We start from the raw sequence: 21301 nt of genomic DNA, 5'->3' as shown, positions 1-21301 counted from the left end.
TCTGCTTACTGCATTCAACAGACGATGAAGAAGTTGGCGATTTACTTGAAGATTTGATTAAAGTACGTGTCGATTTAAAACAGTTTGTTGCTGTTTGCTCATTTGAAAGGCAACTTATTAACATACGCATCCACTGCTTATGCAGACCTCTTTTTGAAGGACAGCAAGTTATATATTGGGTTTTATATATATATATCTATATTGCATTGAGGCTACAAGCCTCAGCATTAGTACAGATTGACCAAGCAACAGAAGGTCTCAGACCAAAATATATAAACCAGTTTTCAACACTGCTCGCATTACCAGCGTGTGTTCAGCTCCCGTATTTTGAGTTTGGCCAAAAAAAAACAACCAGTGATCCCTCTTCCTTTTCTCTTCTCAACCCATGGGTAAATGTAATGTATCCACAAGGCAAACTGCTTCAAGCACCTCCAGTCTCTACTGCTACCAACTCTTGGGCTGTTATCAGGATGGAATACTCGCATATGCTAAATTACTTTAAAATAACTTTTTTCAATGTCCTTTTCCCCCAAATCCTGTAGGATCTGGCACCACAGTAGCCTCTGGAGCAGGAAATGTGTGGATTTAATTCTTGTAAATTAGAAGTTGAACAATCAGAGGAAAAACAACAATGAAACAGAGTAACAAACATTAAACAGAGTTAACACTTAACATTATGTTGACACTCAACAGGGTTTCTCCACTCCTACTTGGAAAGCCTACAAAGGGTAACAACATTTCACACTCCTCTGCATCAGCAAGGAAACTTTATCCTTACACGAAGCAGGAAGATTATGGCTAGCAGTTCAAAACCAAGAAATAACTTAGAAGCCACAATACCAGCTATTTTCAAGGAGCGTGCCAGTTTGCAAATGCAGAGAAGGCACACACCGCTGCCACCTGAATCCTCTCCCTGCCTCCTCCCGGGGCATGATCAGTGCAAAAATCAAATCACAAGATCATCAACTGTTTTGAGTGATACCAACTTTGAGGATCAACCAAAGAGCATCCTGAAACCTGGTGCTCCTACGTATGCAGGAAACAGCCGGAATAAAAGCTTAAGTACAACTTCAGAACAACTCTTGGTTTTAAAGCCAGAAAGCATGTTGGCTACCATCTTCTACAGTAGCTATCTCGGGCCGCACACATGTCTCCCAGGGAGTAAACTGTGCTGGCCAGAAAGTCAGCCAATGAAACAACCTGCAGGCATCTCCAGTCTGTGCTGGGTACAAACAGGTCTCTCTAAAAGCTTTATACGCAATTATGCATCTCCTGGGTCATGCAGCCCTGCGCTAGCAATTGACAAACAGAATGCTAGTTATTAATAGAGCAACACAGCTAGACAGTAAAACTTCTAGCAGCAATACGCATCTAAAAATCACCTTTTTAGGTTGATGGAATCCCTGGATGTTTTTGACTCCTTGAGGAGCTGGTGAATGGATCTGTGCCTGCTGCTGCTGTTGGTGCTGCTGCTGTTGCATTCCCTTTGTCAATGTGACCTTCCGCACTGGCTGCTGTTTCGGCTCCGGGGGTTGCTGAGGCCGCTGGGGCTGGCCCTCTGGGTGAAAAAAGCCAGCATCCTCTCCCCCCTGCTGAAATCAACAACACAACAGGCGGCTCAATGTCCAGGCACTGCAAACCCTCGCCCTGAGCAGCCTCCTGCCACATCCAGCTCGCTCAGCGCACAGAGAAAGCCCATCGCTTCGCATGCGCTAAAGCGAACTGGCGGCTGTGGCAGGTGTGTGCAAGGGCTCAGTCTGGAAGTTGGGCTTCAGCCTAAAATAAATCCACGGTATCTGAAGCACAGTTTACTTTGTTCAGACTTCATTATAATTGCAATGTTCAATAATGTCTTTTCATATGCGAAGAAGCAAAGTGTCTTCACTTCTCTTTCCAAATCATTCTTCCTTCCAGGGTTACATGTGAACCATGGTGGTGCATTATTTAAAAAAAAAAAAAAAAAATTAAGTAATAATAAAGAGAGACATACACATTGCAGAAGGAGCAGCAAAGAACTGTGAAGACTAGAAGAACCGGGCAAATACTATGCTCATCTTCAAAGCTCCAACCTCTCTTTAGTTAAAAACTGGTATGTATTTTGAAGCGCATATTTATTCTGCCAACTTCTACACCAACAGCCTTTTAAGCAGTCTCTTTCCTCAAACACTGTCCGTACCTGGCACAGCTCTTCCCCCAAGGTTTATTTTTTGGTCTGTTCTATAAAGCTCTTGCTATAAATATTTATAATCACAACAAAACACCTTCAGTCCCTCTCTCATCCAGTGTAGCTCTTTCCACTACATCTCTCAGTGCAACCAAGCACAGTAAAAGCATGAGCTGAAAGCACTGAGAGAAACAATTCCCTTCCACTGCCTCTACCCAAACAGTTCAGTTTTTTCTACAGACAGGTGATTCTTGAATTTGTGTCCCACAGTCCAGATCACATCAATCACTGAAAAACACACTGTGGAGCAAGGAACAGCAGAGCCCAAACAAAGATCAGGTACTTCAGCATCTTTAAGGTGCATCATGTTGTTACATGGTTTCAACAGCATTGGACTCCCAACTTTACAACTCAAATCCTAGCAGATGTTACATCTGCAGGAGGAAGGCTTCATCTAAACCCCCAACCAACCTCACGCAACCCTGCAAAAGCTCTCAAATAGAAGGTATATCTGAAGAAAAAAAAACAAATCCTGAAAGTATCTTTATTTACTTTTTTTTCCCCCCTTTCCTTAAACATTCACAAATCAAAACTTCTTTTGCATCTGTAACATGTCAAGAATCAGGGGGCTTCACACTAACTGGTATGTTTCTTGTGGATAAGGAGACAAAATACAAGGCTGCAGAAGGAATAGCTTTATGGTCTAAGAGTGAGATTATCTTGATTGAGAGCATAAATCATTACGTTTCTACCAGGACTAAACAAAAGCAAAAGAAGCACCTACTGAGGACCGGTTACTAAGTCTCTTTGCTATCATTAGAAGAGAAATAGTCTGGTACAGGTGATATGCAAGATAGTCTCATGTTTGCAAGTTCACAATTCACAGCCCTAAATCAAGTCCTCTGTATTTTCAAGTATATGCAGGCAACAACTTCTCCAGAACTCAACTGCTTAAATCCCAGACAAATCAGCCTCATCACCCCTTGCACTGTCTACGCTTCAAAAGCACAATGTCATAGGGAAAATCTTGATGTTCTTCCCACTTAAGGGCTTTCGTCCACAGCATCTGAAGTGAGAAACAGAAAACTGCATCTGTTTTTTCACTTCTAATCACATGTTTTTTTCTCTGCTAAACTAAACGGCTCCGTCGCTTCACAGAAAAATTTGTACATATACCTTTGAGAGTAGTGACTAGTAAGAAATGATCAAGCTTTCCCTTCAAAGTCTCTCTCTTCAATTACTGCTCAAAAACATAAAAGCAACAGCTCTCCTCCTCTCCTGAAAAACCCAAATGTATGCACACAAACAAAACCTTACCAGGAAACTAGCATTAAATCCTCCTCATTTTAATATTAGTTCCTGTACCAGCATCACCATAAGCCCTATGCCCTGATCAGATCATTTCTTTTATTCAACCCTACAGCAGCTAGAAAACAATGAAAATAAAAGGAACAAAAAAATTCTAGGAGGAATTTAAATGCAATGATTTGGACTTAAAATCTAATCTCTGCAAACTGCCTGCTGTGAAAACCAACCACAAATATTTGCAACCATTTCTTTCCAAACTAAAAAGTGATCCTAGCGCATAGGGAGAGCATCTGAGAGTGAAGCCCTCAGGTACAACATCGAACATGCTCGTTACTGAAACTTCAAAAGCAAACAATCGTTTCTCATAAAAGGCTAGGATGGCCAACAACCATCCAATATTTAACTACCAAGCCCAATTATCACCAAATAAAACTGTATAAACTAAGCACACAACTGTAACAGAGTCAAAGGCATGAGCACACAACATTGGTTCATGCTGATGAAAAATTTGGTGGGGTTTGTTCCATGCTGGGGTCTCAAACGCCACCTTTGGGTTTCAGTGCTAGCATGATGCTCCTGCATGAGTCTGAAAAGGTGCAAACATCCTCCAGACTTTTCAATGAAACAATACATTTCAGAAATAGGAAAACCTACGCAAAACAATAAAGAAAGTCCATAGGGTATGAAAAGGGGATGGAGCAAGGTCTGTTTGTTCCTGCAACAAGAAAGAAGGGCAGGCAACTGTGTCAAGCCTTTTCTTTAGAATACTGTTCTGAACATCCACTGCTTTTTGAGATGACTTGAAGAGCTGAATCAGAGATGAACCTGTAGCACCACTTCTCAAGAGAGGTCCGTGAGCAAGTGACTTGCTGCTCAAGAACTAACAGCGCTCCCGGCAAGTCAGTAATACATTGTTTCCTGTTACAGGTAGCCTTGTCTTCAACTGAAGACAAAATCTGGTGGTTTTCTCAAGAAAATGAAAATCAAGCGTGATTCCTAGGTCACTATGTGCCTAATAAGCAAAACAACAATGCCTCAGATGACAAATTTTAGCACCAATTCCTTTTTCACTGGTTGAAGACATGAGGAACACTGTCTGAACCAAAACAAACAGCCTATATAGTTTCAGGTAGTAGCAAATTAGAGTCACCAACATCATCCTTTAAACTTCTTCTATGCAAGACAATTAGGGGCTTCTTCAGGCATGTCAATGAAGAAGCAAAAAACCCACAAAGAGCTTTTAACATCTGGACTTAAAGCTATAAAACCTCAGAACATTACTTACGGGTCACATGCTCTTATGAGAATACTAGCATTTTAGAGGAAAACACGTCTGACTGTAAAGATGACTGTACGTACGTCAACTCCCGATTTCCACTCGTGACATATACAATACGCTGGCACCCAGAAGGCAAATTAAAACACACAGCAAAGCTACAGGCAAACAGGTAAGTGAAGTGAAGCTGTACTGCAGAAGCTACCCAAAATGACAACTAAATCATAGAAGCTAAATTGCTAGTGTCTCTTCTACGTAAAATGTCTCAGTTCGCGCTCATTTGAAACCAACTTTTGCTTTTCCTGAAGACAATTTCTGCATCGCTCATTTTTCGCTAGCTTACATCACTCCCCTCCCCAAACTTAAACATGTAGCAACAGAAGGAGGTATTTAAATTCTAAGTCTTCTCTTGTCAAAATACATTTTTCTATGACTTTCTACAGCATTTTGGGATGTATGGGGCAACACTAAATTTTTCAGAGATGCATCTATTCAGTATCATGGCCTCCCTCATACAATTTGATGCTGAAACCAGGTAGAACACTTCTCACTCCACCACACAGGCCTGAGATCGACTGATACAAGCTCTGATTATACACTGCAAATTTCCTCTAAAGTCCTCTGCAGAAAGGTGAATTGCCATTCTTTGTCTGCAAACCAATAAAGGAAGAACGTGCTGCTGTTATTGTCTACTGCTTAACTGCTGTATTTATTACAAACCATTCAAGCTCTGAATTTCCAAGTTTTATAAAAGGTCTACCTTCCTAACATACAGCCAGGAAAGAGTTCTCTTGAATGAAACTTTACCATTATTCAGTTAATTCTGAAGTAATGAATAATGCCTTTTTTTAAGTGACAGGAGTTCTGTTCAGGGGAAAGTAGAAAAACTATGTTTCAAATTTCAAGTACTGCAAGATTGTTAGTGATGCCAAAATAAATTCAAATACTGAGTTTAACTAAACAAAACTCAAAAGATGGAGGCAAAAGCATTTGTTCTACATGGTGAATGGTTTTCAAACTTATACCATGAAAGATTCTGCACAACTTGGTCCGAAACCGTAGACTAACAAAGAAGAGAAATTATACCATTCAAAGGCCACAAATTTTTGAACTTATTCCCTGATACTAATCAAGGCTGGTTTTAAAAAAGTGAGACTCTATCACTATACATATACACACATATATACAGTCAGCATTGTGTCTTGAGAAACACAAAGACCATTCTGTCAAATACGAGATCACAAATTCTAAAAGCAGAATTTTATGAGGAACTGCTTGAATTTAGCAAGCTGAAGCTCTCATCTCTATCATAATCATTATGACAGTTTTACAATGAAGATGAACTTTATTTGCCACCAACATTAGCCGGACAAATTTATTTATAACAAATGCTTTAAAAGGTACTGATAAAAATGCCTATTGATACTGTCAGAGCTGCTTGCAATTTGACAGATCAAATCTTATTTTCATTCTTAAACCCCATGAAGGAATGGTATCACCAACTTGCATTCTGTAGTGAGCAAATTGATTAATCCTCCTCTATAGAAATCTCAACTCTTGATTACACCTATCAGACGTTAAGCAGCATTATTCTAGAGTGACAACACTTGACAAATTCCCAAACCATTTTTCTCAGCCTTTGTGGCCCTGCTAGCTTGTATTAACCCTGATGAAAAATTAATTTTCCTTATCTTCTGCTAAACCCCAAAATCCAAATCCGCCAAACTGGCAACTCTTTCTGTAAAGGTATTATGAAAACCTCTAAAAGATTAATTGCATGTCTTCAGGTGACATTAAATTAATTTCTGTACTCGTGACAGACATTTGATACTCCGTGCTGAGAGGACAGATAACATTGTCAGGATACACAGAAGGACAGTGGTGCAGTGTCCCAGGGCAGCCTCTTATGAATTCTCCTTTCGATAAGGCCATACTTCACTGTCATGGGCACTGTTAGTGATCTTGCAGCCCACAGACCTCACTGCACAGGTTTCTATTAGCCACGACAATGCTGTGTCTATCCATGTAATCTTTATAAAGCCAATTCAAACTCATCCAATAGTAAAGGGATGTGCATGCCGGATAAAGCACTTAAAGGAAATAAACTCCGGTTGATTTGTGTAAAAGTAACACAGAGAAGCAAAATGTTTTCATCTTTTCTGAGATGCACTGTAACTCAAATTCTCTGTAGCATGGTGAAGGCTTAAATCTTGCAGGGAAATCTCAATCCAAAAATGCCTTGTAATTGATTTCCTTCAAGAAAGGAGAAACCCCTCATCTGTTACCAGTTTAAGTCAATATCTCTAGAAATGAGTACCCTCTACAGTATCACAGTAGCTAAGAGCAGGGGAAAAAAAAACATCCTTTAGATTACTAAAGCTTCAGTTTAAGGACAAGAGAAATTTATGCTATACAGGTTTCCATAAGTAAACTTTTATTTTACTGATACTGCAACGGACTAGAGCAAGAAAGACAGACACCTACACAGACAGCTGAGATCCCCAAGTAACAAAGACAAACATAGGAAAGCAAAACCCACACAGAGCAAGAAAGGCTATCATCTAATACATACAAGTCTTTTCTCACTACAATTATCAGAAATATATATTAAAGGCAAAACTGTAATAATAAGCTATTTCTCTTTGACTAATGCTCCAAATGTTATACCACTATGATATTGTCAGCTGACAGACTGGCAACCTGGGAACAGGAAGCCTAATCTCTTGCCAAATATCCCACAACCAAGTGACATGACCACGCACTGTTTCTGAACCGCTGAAGATCTATTTTCAATCTGTCAAACACTAACGAGAAACACCTGGAGACTTTTTAAAGGCCTTCGAAGACCTTTAAAAGTAATTTATTTTTTTTTTTAATTCAAGAATAGCAGTACTTAAAAATACTCCTGCTCTCCAGCCAGGCTAGAATACTCTACTCTGTCAACAGACAACTCATCGTTAACAACTGGTTTAAGACATACTAATGGTCTAGTTTTGACTCAGTACACACCAAAACAAGCTACATCAGACTACAGAAGTGGTAGAACAACCAAAGCACCCCTTGTTCACACCAGAAAAAAAAAAAGACACTTCTGGTGCTGGACAGTGAATTATTGCTTATTTTTGCCAGCCTAAAACTTTTGCATGATGTTGAGGTTTAGCCCAGCAGGCCACTAAACACCACACAGCCACTCGCTCACCCGTCCTCCACCTCTGGGGAATAGGGAAGAGAATTAAAGGGAAAAAGAGAAGTAGAGTCATGGGTTGAGATAAGAGCAATTTAATAATCATGATAATAGTAAATTAAATGTAATAATCATAATAATATATGAATATATAATAACATATATAAACAAGTGGTGTACAATGTAATTGCTCTCCACCCAGTGACCAACGCCTGTCCCATCCTGGCAAACGATCCTGGAACAGGTTAAGTCCTGACACCACAATCCTGGACAAGCAAGAGGCCTGAAAAGAGAACGAGAGAGAGAGAGCACTCAGAGAGCCTGAGAGAGTGCACCCCTGGAACAACGAAAGCCCTTCTTCCCAGTCAACCCTCATCTATAAACTGGACATGATGTTTCATGATATGGAATACTCCCTTGGCCAATTTGGCCCTCAGTCCTAAATCTAAGTTCAAATCGTAAGAGGAGTTGTGGACCCTTTGTCCCAGCCATGCTCCCCCCCAGCCTGTTGTGCTCCTGCACGCTGGCAAAACATGGGGAGCTGAAAAGTCCTTGATGTCTCAGTGCCAACTATAAACATCAGTGCGCTATTGACACTCTTCTCATAACGCATCCCAGTCTAAATCCAGAACACAGAGCTCTTCTAGCTGCTAAAAAGAAAAACTAACTCTGTCCCAGTCAAAACCGGGACACACGGGGAAAACTTACCTTAAACAAGAGCACCCAGACTAGGCAATAAATAAAATGCAGAAACAGTTCCCCTCCCATGATAAAAGGACACTGCTAAGCTGTTTCAGTAAGCCATGATGTGATGACTATCTTCTGTGCCTAATGGTGTATGAAAAGTCAGAATGGCAAGAAGAAAATGTCTTGTCAGAAAAGCAGCTAATTCCATTTAATCCCAGGTTTTAACAGAATTCTTACCTTAAGTATCTCCTCATCTGCCTGAGAGAAGAACTAAGGCATGGAGAACGACTGGCCAAAGAGATGTTAGAGAATCCCAGCCATACCCATGCTACACTGAAGTTTCACCAGGAGTGACAGAAACTTAGGTGATCAGATGTCAAATCACAACTACATGTTTTTCTAGTACAACCACCCACCAGTTCATTATGAAAAAAAATAAAAATTCTGTGTCAAAGCTACAGTAAAATCAAGGTTCTGGACTGGGTATGTGTAATACTCTCAGATGTACCTTCATTTTTACATTGCTGTCTGCAGAACACATAATGTAGATGTCAACAAACATGGTTTTGAGCGAAGTTCCCTGGTTCCCTTTTCAGTTGCCAGTCTCCGAGACATTTTTTGTACAGAGAATTTTTGTGAAGATTCGGCACGCAGAGAAATCACCAAGGGAAAAGGCTCCTGTTGGAAATCATCAGCAATTCAAAACTTCAATGGCCCAAAGCTCCTGAAGGAGCACTTCCCTGCCAGACACCAGCTACAGCATAGAAAGCCAGTACTGGATATCAGAAACCAGTACAACTGGAGCTTCTCTTCTTGTGTCACATCTAGTTTTCCTAGTCCGTGTTTCTTGAAACTTAAAACCGAATTCCTCCGATGTGTTGCCCTAAGCTCCATGTACAGTCTTGACATGGACAACCCACATTACCACTTGTCCCAACCACTTACAGTCTCAGGGTTCTTCCGACTCAGAGCCACAGCTCTGTGCTACAGGTCTGTTCCAAGGAGTCGAACCTGAAATACCATTTACCAAAGGCATCTGTGACTTCTCGAAATATTAAATTTAAATTGGAAAAATCTGCGTTGTTTCCACTCTGCCACGTAAGCGATGGCACTCAACTAATTTTCATTTGAAAACTAGTTCCTTCTCTCTGTAATGTACTTCAACAGTGTTACAGCTGCCTTTAGTCATTTCCCATCAGGAATCTGGGCTACTAGACACTGTAACACCATCGTATCAATATGAATTTTGCACCATAACATGATGGCAGAAAAAATTCTCCTTTGAGACTTAACAGGAGTGACAAGCAATACCAAACACTTTGCTTTCAGGGTGTTCAGGAGGAAGTAGCACTCTTCTTCAACATACAATTTAAAAGTCTCCTGAGGAAAAGGAGAAACTTGTTCTGCAGCATACAAGAGGAAATATTTTATTGTACTTTAGTTCCAAGATATCCACAGCAAAGTTAAATGCAATTTTAGATATCTCTTCCCCCTTTCGAGTATTTTATTACAAACCTGTTCCGGTTTGGCTGTCAACTTAGGTCCCTCTAGTTGCTAAGTCCACGTGTGTCCTTGTATTTAATTTTCCCAGTAACCAAATATGCCCTGAACAGAACAGCACAGCCCACCTTACTACCCCCAAGCCACGAAATATTCCGGCTCTACAAGGACCATCCTCACTGGAGGTTTGAAGGGACAGGGTTCGTTACTTATTTTTAAATATTTAATGAAAATACTATGCCTTTTTCATAACCGGAACACTGCAAGGCTCCCTGACTTTTTCTTGCCTGATTTTGTTTGGTTTCGGTGTTTTGTTTTGTTTGTTTTTTGTTGTTTTGTTGTTTTCTGTTTTTGTTTTGAGATGGAAGTAAGGAATTCATGTCCATTTGTGAAATATTTCCAGAGTGAAATCTTGCAGGTTGTGGTGGGCAGTGTCCTTTTTCAACAGCGTTTACATTAGTACTGCTTCAAAGGTCTTGCCCGTTTTGACGCTCTCTAAGCGACAAACATGGTATCTGGGCATTCAGATTTCACGTTTTTTGCAGCTCCTTCAGTCTGCTGCTGACAGAATACGGGCGTTATCCATATCTCCTTCCAATAGTGGGATACGAATAAACCGCTATCCTATTCTCCTGCCTCTTAAGAAGCAATAGTATGGTATGTATCCAGAGTTCCTGTGTTGTTCCTGGCAGCTGGTAGCACTGCAGAGCTCGCGGAAGGGCTCCCTCATGAACTTGTCATGCAAACGCCAAAAACCTCAGCATTTGTAATTCCTAACATATTTACATGAAAGGCGCTATAGAGCTTTCAAGTCAAATATTTTAATTACACTTGAAAATATACATGCAAGCAGAAACAAGTACAAACATTAAGCAAAGTTGGTTGATACGGTTACATTATCAAACAAGAATCATCTCAATCAGTATCTTTTTCCATATTTAGAATTCCAAATTCATCTCACACTTCTCAGTTACTCTAAATAAAGTTGTCTATCTTCCATTCCAACTCTCTTTTTCTTGTTACAATCCGAGGACGATTTTTGTGACAGGGTTTTCAAACAAAAGAACTTGCCAACTCTTTCTTCAAGCTTTTCAGATGAAGCATCTCAGGTTTTCATGAATTATGATCACTAGTAAGATAGTGCTTCTAATGCAACAGGGAACACTGAGATTTTTATGTATTTTATACGCATGTATTTATGAAAAAAGCTCATTGTGCAGTTTTCCACAGAGACAAAGACTGGTGTGTTCTTGGTGCAGCATAAGAACCAGCATTTTCAGGCCTTTGGGACAGACACGCATCTCTCTGAGCATGGCAGGCCATTTTCTGGCTAGAGAGAAATCACCCAACAACAATATAAGATATCTGAATGATACAGAGATTTTAAGATATTACCATTTCCCACAGAACCTCCAACTGAATGAAAAACACATGTTTAGCTAGATTTCATACCATCTTAAGGTATTTCTGGTTGTAGCTGGTACAAACCTATTTCTTCCAGGACTATAGACACTTCTTGTATATTGGCTTAAGGAATTCCATTGCACTTGGTACTGAACTATTTACTGACAGACTGACCACAGAGAGCCCAAAGACGACCAGCACAAACCGCCAAGGTGTTAGAAAACATGCCCCATCAAGAGAGAGTGAAGGATATTAGTGCTCAGGAACAGTTAAGAGATCTTTAAAGAGAGAGACAGCAACAAAGAGCAATATAGATTCTTTCCCATTTCTCTTGAAATATAATACAATTAGTCATACATTCAAAATTATAGCAAGAAAATGTGATTTGGTCACCAAGAAAATTCTCCTAAATGTACAGCCTAGACACTGGAACAGACGGCTAAAGAAATCTCCAATAACGAGATCTCAGAAAAAGGTTGGTAAATCTGTCAGGAATGTCACAGAATTCATTGCCCTTTCAAGACATAATAAATTATTTCTATGGTCCTTTCACTCCTATTTTCTGTAATTTTATGATCACATTCTTAAGCGATTTATTAGGGTGTTTCTTTCCACACAACATCTTACAACCTCATTGAGGTTATCCTTATGCATATCTTTAGGATTGACTTCAGGCTCCTCACCAAGCCAGGCAAATCTCAGACATTTTCTTAGTAAAATATACTAACATGGACACTCAGCAAATACAGTGAACTCCTGTATCACAGAATGGTTTGGGTTAGAAGGGACCTTAAAGATTATCTAGTTCCAACCTCCCTGTCATGGGCAGGGACACCTTCCCCTAGATCACGTTGCTCAAAGCCTCATCCAGCCTGGCCTTGAACACTTCCAGGGATGAGGCATCCACAACTTCTCTGGGCGACCTGTTCCAGTGCCTCACCGCCCTCAGAGAGAAGAATTTCTTTCTTAGACCTAATCTAAATCTCCCCTCTGTCAGTTTAAAGCCATTGCCCCTTGTCCTGTCACTTCAAGCCCTTGTAAAACGTCCCTCTCCAGCTTTCTCGTAGGCCCTCTTTAGTTACTGGAAGGCTGCTAGAAGGTCTCCCCAGAGCCTTCTCTTCTCCAGGAAGAATATCTGGAAAGGATAGCTCTGAAGACATGTCACACAAACCTTAGAGCAGACCAGATCCATCAAAAGACCTTTGGCTCTCCATGAAAAAAAAAAATAAATCCAACTCTCAAAATTAATCTGCTAAACACTGTCTCATTGTCCAGGAACACAACATTTAAAGGAGTAATTAAAATTGAAAACTATCCACTGTACTGCCATTCCTGTACAAATTACAGGAGTATTGGAAAAGGATGGGTATATCAGTACTGGGGGGGAAGCACCAGACAAAATCTAATGATTGTACCTAACATACATCACCTTGAAACGCAGACTTAGTCTGACATTTCAGGAAACACTGAATTACCTTCTACTTCCCTTTAAGTACAAGAAGCCATAAACCAAGGCATCTTATGCATCAGATAAAGTGGACAAATTAAAATATTTATTGAAATTTAATTAGTAATTCTTACAATTCTATAAAAACACTTAAAAAGCAAAAAAGCCTCTCAGGAGAGAATATTGTGGAAACAGATGAAAAGCCATTTTACCTTAAGTAACAAGGGATACTTCTACCTGGAGGTCAGAGATCCTCAGTAGTACTGCAGTGCCCAGCAATGAAAATAAACATAGTTAGAAGCTTAGACTGGGAAAGATAGTGCCCTCAAGAGAAGAAACCATTCTCTTCTGACAGTATTTGTACACCGTAAGTCTCACAAACACACCAAATACCTCTCCTTAACTCTTAACAGCAACGCAACACCATTTAATCCCATTCTACAGATGGTCCTACTAAATCTAGGAAAGTCCTTGCTACCAGCTCCTGTTTGGGGTCAATTTGCCCTAGATAGAGTTAGTATGGGCTTGGCCTCAATCAGCTTCTTTAACTGACAGCTCTAGTATCCTGCTGCACCAGCACCGGCAGGCTGAAAGAGAAGGCACTTTCCAAGCCTTTACCAACAAGAATCAAGGAACGTGCACTGTGTCTAATCACAAGCCATCTCAATCACACATGGGTATTCAAAACACCTTTGCACAAAAGAGCTCTGGAAAGGAAAAAGGGTACAAGTGATTAGACTGAAAGAAACGGCAGGGCTGCGTAACTGCAGGATTAAGTCAGCGCATATAGATAAGAGATACCAGCCGCACCTTTGGCCAAAGGCAGGGAATTGGAAGCAGCACGATTACATGTTAAGGAGAATGCATAGGAAAAATGAAATTTAGCTTTAACATTATATTTAGGGTTGAGGCAAAAGTTGTGAAAATAAATAGAGCATGTGGCAGGACTTAACACTAGAAATGGAAACTAAATGTGATCTGTGATCTTTATAGTATTCAAAGGCCATGCAGCTTTTAGTTCTTTAAAATCCTATCGAAATGAACAAGATTGGCCCCTCTGCTGCTCAATTTTTTCTATTTCCTTAAGTGGTCAAAGAAATGGTGTCATAGATTCAGCTTGTCACTAACTGATTAAAAATTAATCAACTATCTTGATCAGTGTTAAACAGCTAATTGCAATGCTTGCTTTTATTCTTCCACAGCTGGAAGGAAAACTTAAAATGTCCACAGCAATATGAAAAAGGTAACAAAGGCTACATGTAAAGAACCTGCTTACCTTGTTAAAACCTTGGTATCTGAAACTTAAGAAGGACAGAGCAAATCTGCTTCTGTATACAATGCAAGATGGGTTACACACGCACTTAATGAAGCTAATTGCTCTTGCTTACCATGAGACTTATCTGAAACAATTTATGGTTTTCTGAAATAGAGTATTATGATAAAAACTATTTCATTGTGAATGCTACCTGTGGGCACTGATAACCATTTGTTACGGAGAGTTGTATACAGTGGTGACTGGCATCGTTTTGTTTCACCATATAATAAAAGAAGTTGTGTATGATTGCTTTATTCAATTATTCACACACAACAAACCTGTCACACCTCTTACAGACCACTGGGATTCCTGCAGACATATTTATATATAAATATTTTTAGCCAAACAGAACCCATTTTTTTCAACTTCTTGTACTTTATTTTTCTGTACTTAAGTTATCATGTCTGACGTATTAGACATCCTCCCAGTCAGGTTGTTATCAGCTCTAGGTAGTCAATAAGGCCCTTTGTATGTTAATATTTTGAAAACCCACATGGTAATTATGCAGTTCACAATTTTAAGTGTATTTACGTTTTATGAGTTGTAGAAAAACATTTCTAAAAATTAGCTAAGACTCTGGCATTTTGACTCACCCTTTCTACAGAGTAAAGCCTAGCCTCTGAGGTCTTGTTCAGTCCCTGTTAGCACACTCTTCGCTTCATTACAGACTTGTAGCAGTTCTGCAAGTTTCCCTAATTAATGCTCCAAATAATTTAAGAAGTATTCTTCCAAAAAGCCACCTCCAATGCACCACAGCATTAAACCACACATCACAGCCTTCTTTCCTCCTCAGCATAAACCCGAGGACAGATTTCACCCCGACAACACAATCTCGCTATGTCCCCTCATCTCAGTTTCTTCAGAGTCCTAGCAGATTAACTTGTCTTTTTTTAACGACAGAGAAATTTGGTCGAGATACTTTCTAACCAAAACCCTAGATCTTAAATATGTACACTGCCATCAAGACCAGCATTGTGAGTCCTCCAGGACACCGGTGCTCAAGGGACACTCTGCAGATAATAGACCCCTCATCGAAAGATAAGGAAATCTCATTTAGATGCAGAAGTGAAACGGTAATGTTTTAAACCCAGCCTCTTAACAGAAAACATCCCCCTCCAATATACTGCTTAAATTAGTTTCGCAACAAGCTTCCCAAGAAAATAAGAACAATCTTCCCTTGAGTACAGAAACCACACTAACACCAGCATTTGCACACAGCTAAATTCGGTGGCTTCAACTGCCAAGTAAGCAGAGCCCAGCTGTTTAAGGAAACCTTAAAAACTGCCATCCAAACCCTTTTCTCTGACCAAGTATCAGACCTATCAACCTTAAGCAAAAGTAGGTCAGTTGAGGAGTCTTTCAGACTCAAGTTACAACTTGAGAGAAAGGAGTATTATTTTACGTGATTTCAGTGATAACTGCTTGGCAGTAAAGCGTTACAGGAAACATTAATTTCTGAGTAACTGCTAATAACTTACAGTGCTGAAAATATAAAATATGCACTATTAGGTCTGCTACACCTGCCGCTTCCCTCGTCAGCTCAGGCCCATTTTTTATTTTGAGATTACACAGAATGAAACACACAAAAACAAACCATGACAACACACACACACAAGATGAGCCTTGGAAACTTACCCCTCCTGACAACTTAATCACCCTGACTTTGCTGCCGACATGGGGCCCTTCTCCACCACTACCACTGTTTGTCCGCTGCATGACAGTCCTTTTCACGCCAGGTTTCAGATCCTGGGGCCTTGCTTGCACCGAAGCCACTCGAGCAGTCTGTGTCGGGGGCAGCGATGCTGCAGCAGGTTTTGTCTGTAACACTTTCTGCGGCGCCTGAGGCGGGCTCGGAGGTACCGTCCTCGTCTGCCTCAGCTGCTTCACTGGCTTCATCTGCTGTCCTTGATACTGCATACCCGCCCCGACCTGTGGGAAGTCTGTGGGTTTGGGTTGGATATTTGGAACTACCATATCTTGCTTTTTAACAAGGAGTCTGTTTTTCACATTTTGCCTGGTCTGAAAGCCAGAGTGGGGTATGTAAGGGCTGCCATTGGCGGGGAACTCGGAGGAGTCGTCCTCCTGCTGCATGTAGGACTGCTGCGTAGAAGGTTGCTGCTGCTGCTGCTGCTGCTGCGCGAGTCTTTCAAGCAACTCTCTCTTCCTAGCACCAGCCTGCTGCTGCCGTCTCAGCTCCTTTTGTTTCAGAATTTCTTCTCTTAGACGCTTCTGCTCTTCTATCTTCAAACGATACAATCTAGTTTCTTCATCTTCGTCTGGATACTACAAAGGAAAATACAAATGAATTTATAAAATTCTCAACAAATGCCCAGCTTGGTCAAAACAGCATTAAATTGTTGTTTCAGATGTCGTAAAGCTATAACTCTCTGAAGAGCTTTTTAATTTATCTCTGATGCCAAACTAAGGCTACTAGTGGAGTGCATCTGCTGGTAAGGTTTATTTGCTATTCATTACAGACAAACAGCTCAAATCTGGTTCAGGGCTTAGATATACTACTTCCCAGACTGGGGGGGGGGGGAAGCAAGCTATAATACCAGTTGAGAAATCTTGTCAGAATACTAAAAATAAATAAATAAATTAAGTTTTACAAATTGGAACTCATTTAGAAGTTTCTAAAACCAATTAAACTATTAATATAATTCAAGATATCAAAATATGTTTCAAATAGAAAGTAACAATACGGAGGCAACCCACTGTCACACAGGTTTTATCTTGCTCTTTTCTGACAAAGTAACAAAAGGTAGGGTGGTAAATGACCTGAAAGGCCCTGATTAGAACTATTGATTTTTCTCACAGAATTTTCAGCCTGATCTCAAACTCATTTGTCACACAATAATTGGTTATAATGAACAGCACAAGTCAATCTCTCTGACCTTGAACTCGTGCACTCTCTTCAGAATCAAAATGTTGCCAAATGCAGTGTTGGAATATTAATGGTATACAGAGAATGCCTTTAATATTCCAGCCCTGGGTTCTTCTGAAAGTATTACACACCATCAAATAACCTTTCTAAAGATTCTTCAACTTTGGCACAACGGATTCTTATGAAAAGCTGTATAAAAATGGATAAGGGTCAAGGAAATGCAGACTCTCAACATTCTGGAAAAGAAATCAAATTGCTCTTGTGATACGATCACACACATTTTTCAAAATTGCAAGTATACTTTTTTTATTATTTTTTTTTTCTTTTCAACCATTTCAAATATTAATTTAGAGACTTGTAGAGACTGCTTACAAAGGTAATGAGCACAACATTCTACTCAAGATCTATTAATCACCCCTAACAAAAACAGGCTCTCAAAGTAACACCACCTTGCATGTTGGTAAATTACAGCACAAAGAATGCTAAGAGGTGTCTCACAAACCGTGAATTCCTGAAGCCAGCACCCTGCAGTAACTGGGTACAAACTCTTGTCAACACAAATGCCATCTTTTGCACATATACAACATAAAAGTGCAACAACAGATTAATGGGTTTCGTTGTTTTTTTGTGTGTGTGTGTGTTTTTTTCCTGTTGTTTTTTGGTTTTTGATTCAATTGCTTTTATTCCTAGTACATCCCAGAATGGGATCCAAACACAAAATTGGTTCACAGATATAGAAGCACAGTAGAGTTGTATTTGTAGTTGTAGAATCCAGAGGCACAAATCCTGAACGCTTCCTTCCCTGAGTGTCTATCGATGGGTATTATTCCCACAGTGACTAAGAAATAGGTGCATGTCTCACACTAGAAGTCCAGCCTAAACAATGGCTAAAACAAGACTTGAACAAAGTCGGATTTTTAAAAAGTTATTTCTATTTTTAATTTAAATATGGGCTATAGTTCTGAGATGAAGTCAAACACTCCAAGTTTTAGGAGAATGGATCATACAAAAGCTTCTTATCTTCATCTATACTTTTCAGACTACAACAGTGGTAATTAATGACCGCTCACTATAACAACTAGATTACAGGTCGTTGTTGATAGCCTAACAGGAATGTATAAACTAAAACGGGGAACGGGAGGAAACTCAAATTTTTATCTTACATTGAAAACTACAGATGCTGCATTGTAGTAAAAAAAAAGAATAAGGCCCTTAGGAAATACAGTAAAAGGACAAGACCCTTACGTGCAGTTTGCATGGGATGACAAAATACAGATAAGCTCCAGACAGGAGGCGGATGTGCTGTTATGCAGATCTTGACATAATGAATAAAATTTTCAGTCACCTTCAAAGACGGTAAAATATCTCAGTTACTGAGATATTTCCAACCAGAAAACCTCTTCCCCTTAGCTTAATGAAACAGTTTATTCTATGATTCACTTGCTTTGCTTTAGATCAGAATATTCTACGTTTTATCTAAATGGGTTTGAGGAATGCCAGTGAGCCAGTACTAAATTTACCTTTGGAGGTAACGTTGTAATTTTTTCTTTATGTTCAACTGAGGGTGGCAATACCAGCAAGAATCTGCATGAGACCAGAACTTTTATCAGTTCTCCTTCATTACCAGGGACCTGTCTGGTCATATTATCATCTGACCAGTTCCAAAGGCCTTGGAAGATGTAGGTCACGATCTAGTAAGTACAAAACACTTAACTCAAAGGCTACATATAGCAGCATAGAGATGTGTTCTTTGTGGCACTCTTCAATGAGTCTTGCCAGCAGACAAAGAATGAACATCCTGAGGGACTCTGACCAACACGTCTGTGCAGCACGGACAGGTACACTGATTTCAACTACTCTAGCATTAAACACAGAAGATAACTGACAAAACTTTATTACCAACACATACGAAGTTAAATGAATGCTTAGTAGAATTTTCAGGCAACTTGATCTCAAATATAATCTGACATTTTCCTTTCAGGAACACAACTCAATAATCAGGAAATCAGTAGAGATCCTATGAAGTCAATTACTGCCAAAAAATAAAAAAGGCAACTGCGAGAAAGTAGACATCTTCCAAACATGTCAAAGTTTACAGCTTGTGTTTGGAAGTCTCCTGCCAAAAGCAACATTATCTATAGGTGAAGAAGCAAAAGAACTCGAAGTAGCCTTTTTCCTAGATAAACTCTTGAACACTTCACCTTTTTCTATAGGAAACTCTCCAACACGAAGAAATGGTATATTGTACATATATCCTCTTTTTACAGAAGGCTACAGAGTACAAGGCCAGATATGCAAAGCAGTTCCCTTTGTTCTGTGGAGGGGTTTTTTTGTTGCATTTTGTGGTGGTTTGTTTTTGCTTTGCTGTTGTTCAGGGTTTTTTGAGTGGTTTGGTTTGTTTGTTTTTTGAAGTGGAGATTCTCATCTGTCTTTGAACAGTTCTTGAACACAAGGTATTGCATTGCCATTCGAAGGAAGACCAAGCCTTAGCTATAGATTTACTTTTGCCTTAAGGTCCAAAGAGCCTTTGATGAAACGTGCCAAAAGAAAATGTTAGAGGCTGCTTTTCCGAGTCTAATTGAAAAGCATCAGTAAGAGAAGCAGCTATCCCACATCATTCCCCAGGAAAACTTAGAATGGCACTCTTAATTAAGGAAAAGGCAGCACAGACATGCTCGAAAACAAAGGATTACGTTTTCTACTGTAATTTAAATCCTAATATCAGTACCTTGCTTCTCATATAGTGATTTAAAAAACAAAAACAAAACCCCACACCTTTTCAGAGGTCTGCAGGCTTTACTACTAGTTAATAGAATTAAATGCAAAGTCGTAAGAGCCAGACAGTACAAGTGTCCTGGCTTGCTATCAAGGGACAAAAAAGGAATCACGCAACCAGACTCACTTGTGTCTCTCAGTAGAACTGGTGCAAGGACAGAGTAATCAAAATGGTTTGATCTGTGGTATAGACACAAATATATTCAGCAGGTTTATCTCTATTTTTCTTCCAGTTGTACCATTATAAACAAAAGAGGTTAGAGTCCTTAGTCCAAAAATTCATGACAAGCCTACATCATTTGGCTGCTTGTGTTCAAAACCACAAAGTATCTTAAAGACGCCTACATACACATCACACATTTCACATTACTGATGACATCAGCTCCTGAACCCTAGGAAGGTGTGAGTCACCGCACAAAACACAGGTGCTCTGCATCTTGGACAAAGAGGAAGATAATTAAGAACAAGGTTACAAGTTACTTTGAGATGCACACTGCCCTCTTGTGATCTCCCAACTAGAAAAAGACCGACATGAAAAATCTAAGCACAAGTCAGGAGGCATTGCTATCAAATTCTGGAAAATATATTCATACTGGAGAGAACTCAAATTTAGACATGCACAATTTTTCAGGTAGTTGATTTCAAAAAGATGAAAAGATTTAGATAAATTTGCTCTAATAACTTAATGCAGTAACTCTTTTCCACATTGTGAGCATTAGACAGCAACATAAAATCCAACAACCTAACTTCAAAATTTATTGGATTTGGGTGAATGGAATGTGAAGGTTTTATTTTCAGTACATCAAGGACATTAACTGCATGTGCTGATTTTGGCTGGGATAGAGTTAATTTTCTCCACAGTAGCTGGCATGAGGCTGTGTTTTGGATTTGTGCTGAAAACAGCAGTGATAACACTGGGATGATTACTGCTGGGCAGTGCTCACACAGAGCCAAGGCCTCTTCTGCCTCTCACCCCACCCCACCAGCCAGTAGGCTGGAGGGGACACAGCTGGGACATCTGACCCCAACTGACCAAAGGGATATTCCGCACCATATGACATCATGCTCGGCACATAAAGCTGGGGGAAGAAGAATGAAGAGGGGGGACATTTGGAGTGATGGTGTTTGTTTTCTCAAGTCACTGTTACACATGACAGAGCCCTGCTTTCCTGGACATCTGCCTGCCAATGGGCAGCAGTGAAGGAATTCCTTGTGTTGCTTTGCTTGTACACCTGGCTCTTACTTTACCTATTAAACTTTGTCTCAACCCAGAAGTTTTTTTGCTTTTATTTTTCCCAATTCTCTCCCCTGTTCCACAGGGGGAAGCAAGCCAGAGGCTGTGTGGGGCTTAGAGCTA

At 39.9% G+C, this 21301-nt stretch overlaps 1 protein-coding gene across 1 annotated transcript in view; it reads right to left on the bottom strand.

The window, feature by feature from the left end:
* RBM33 (RNA binding motif protein 33) overlaps nucleotides 1-21301 on the bottom strand; it is a 106670-nt gene that overhangs the window by 17633 nt on the left and 67736 nt on the right. The window contains exons 15-16 of the mRNA XM_086614997.1: nucleotides 15921-16568; nucleotides 1383-1592 (exon numbers count right to left, since the gene is read on the bottom strand). Coding sequence (XP_086471123.1) covers nucleotides 1383-1592; nucleotides 15921-16568 — 858 coding nt within the window. The remainder of the gene's footprint in view (nucleotides 1-1382; nucleotides 1593-15920; nucleotides 16569-21301) is intronic.

This window comes from Tauraco erythrolophus, chromosome 7 (genome assembly GCF_009769465.1).
Source record: "Tauraco erythrolophus isolate bTauEry1 chromosome 7, bTauEry1.pri, whole genome shotgun sequence".
Taxonomy (NCBI): Eukaryota; Metazoa; Chordata; class Aves; order Musophagiformes; family Musophagidae; genus Tauraco; species Tauraco erythrolophus.
Note: the sequence above shows the minus strand (reverse complement) of the source record. Positions and strands in the feature narration are given on the sequence as shown.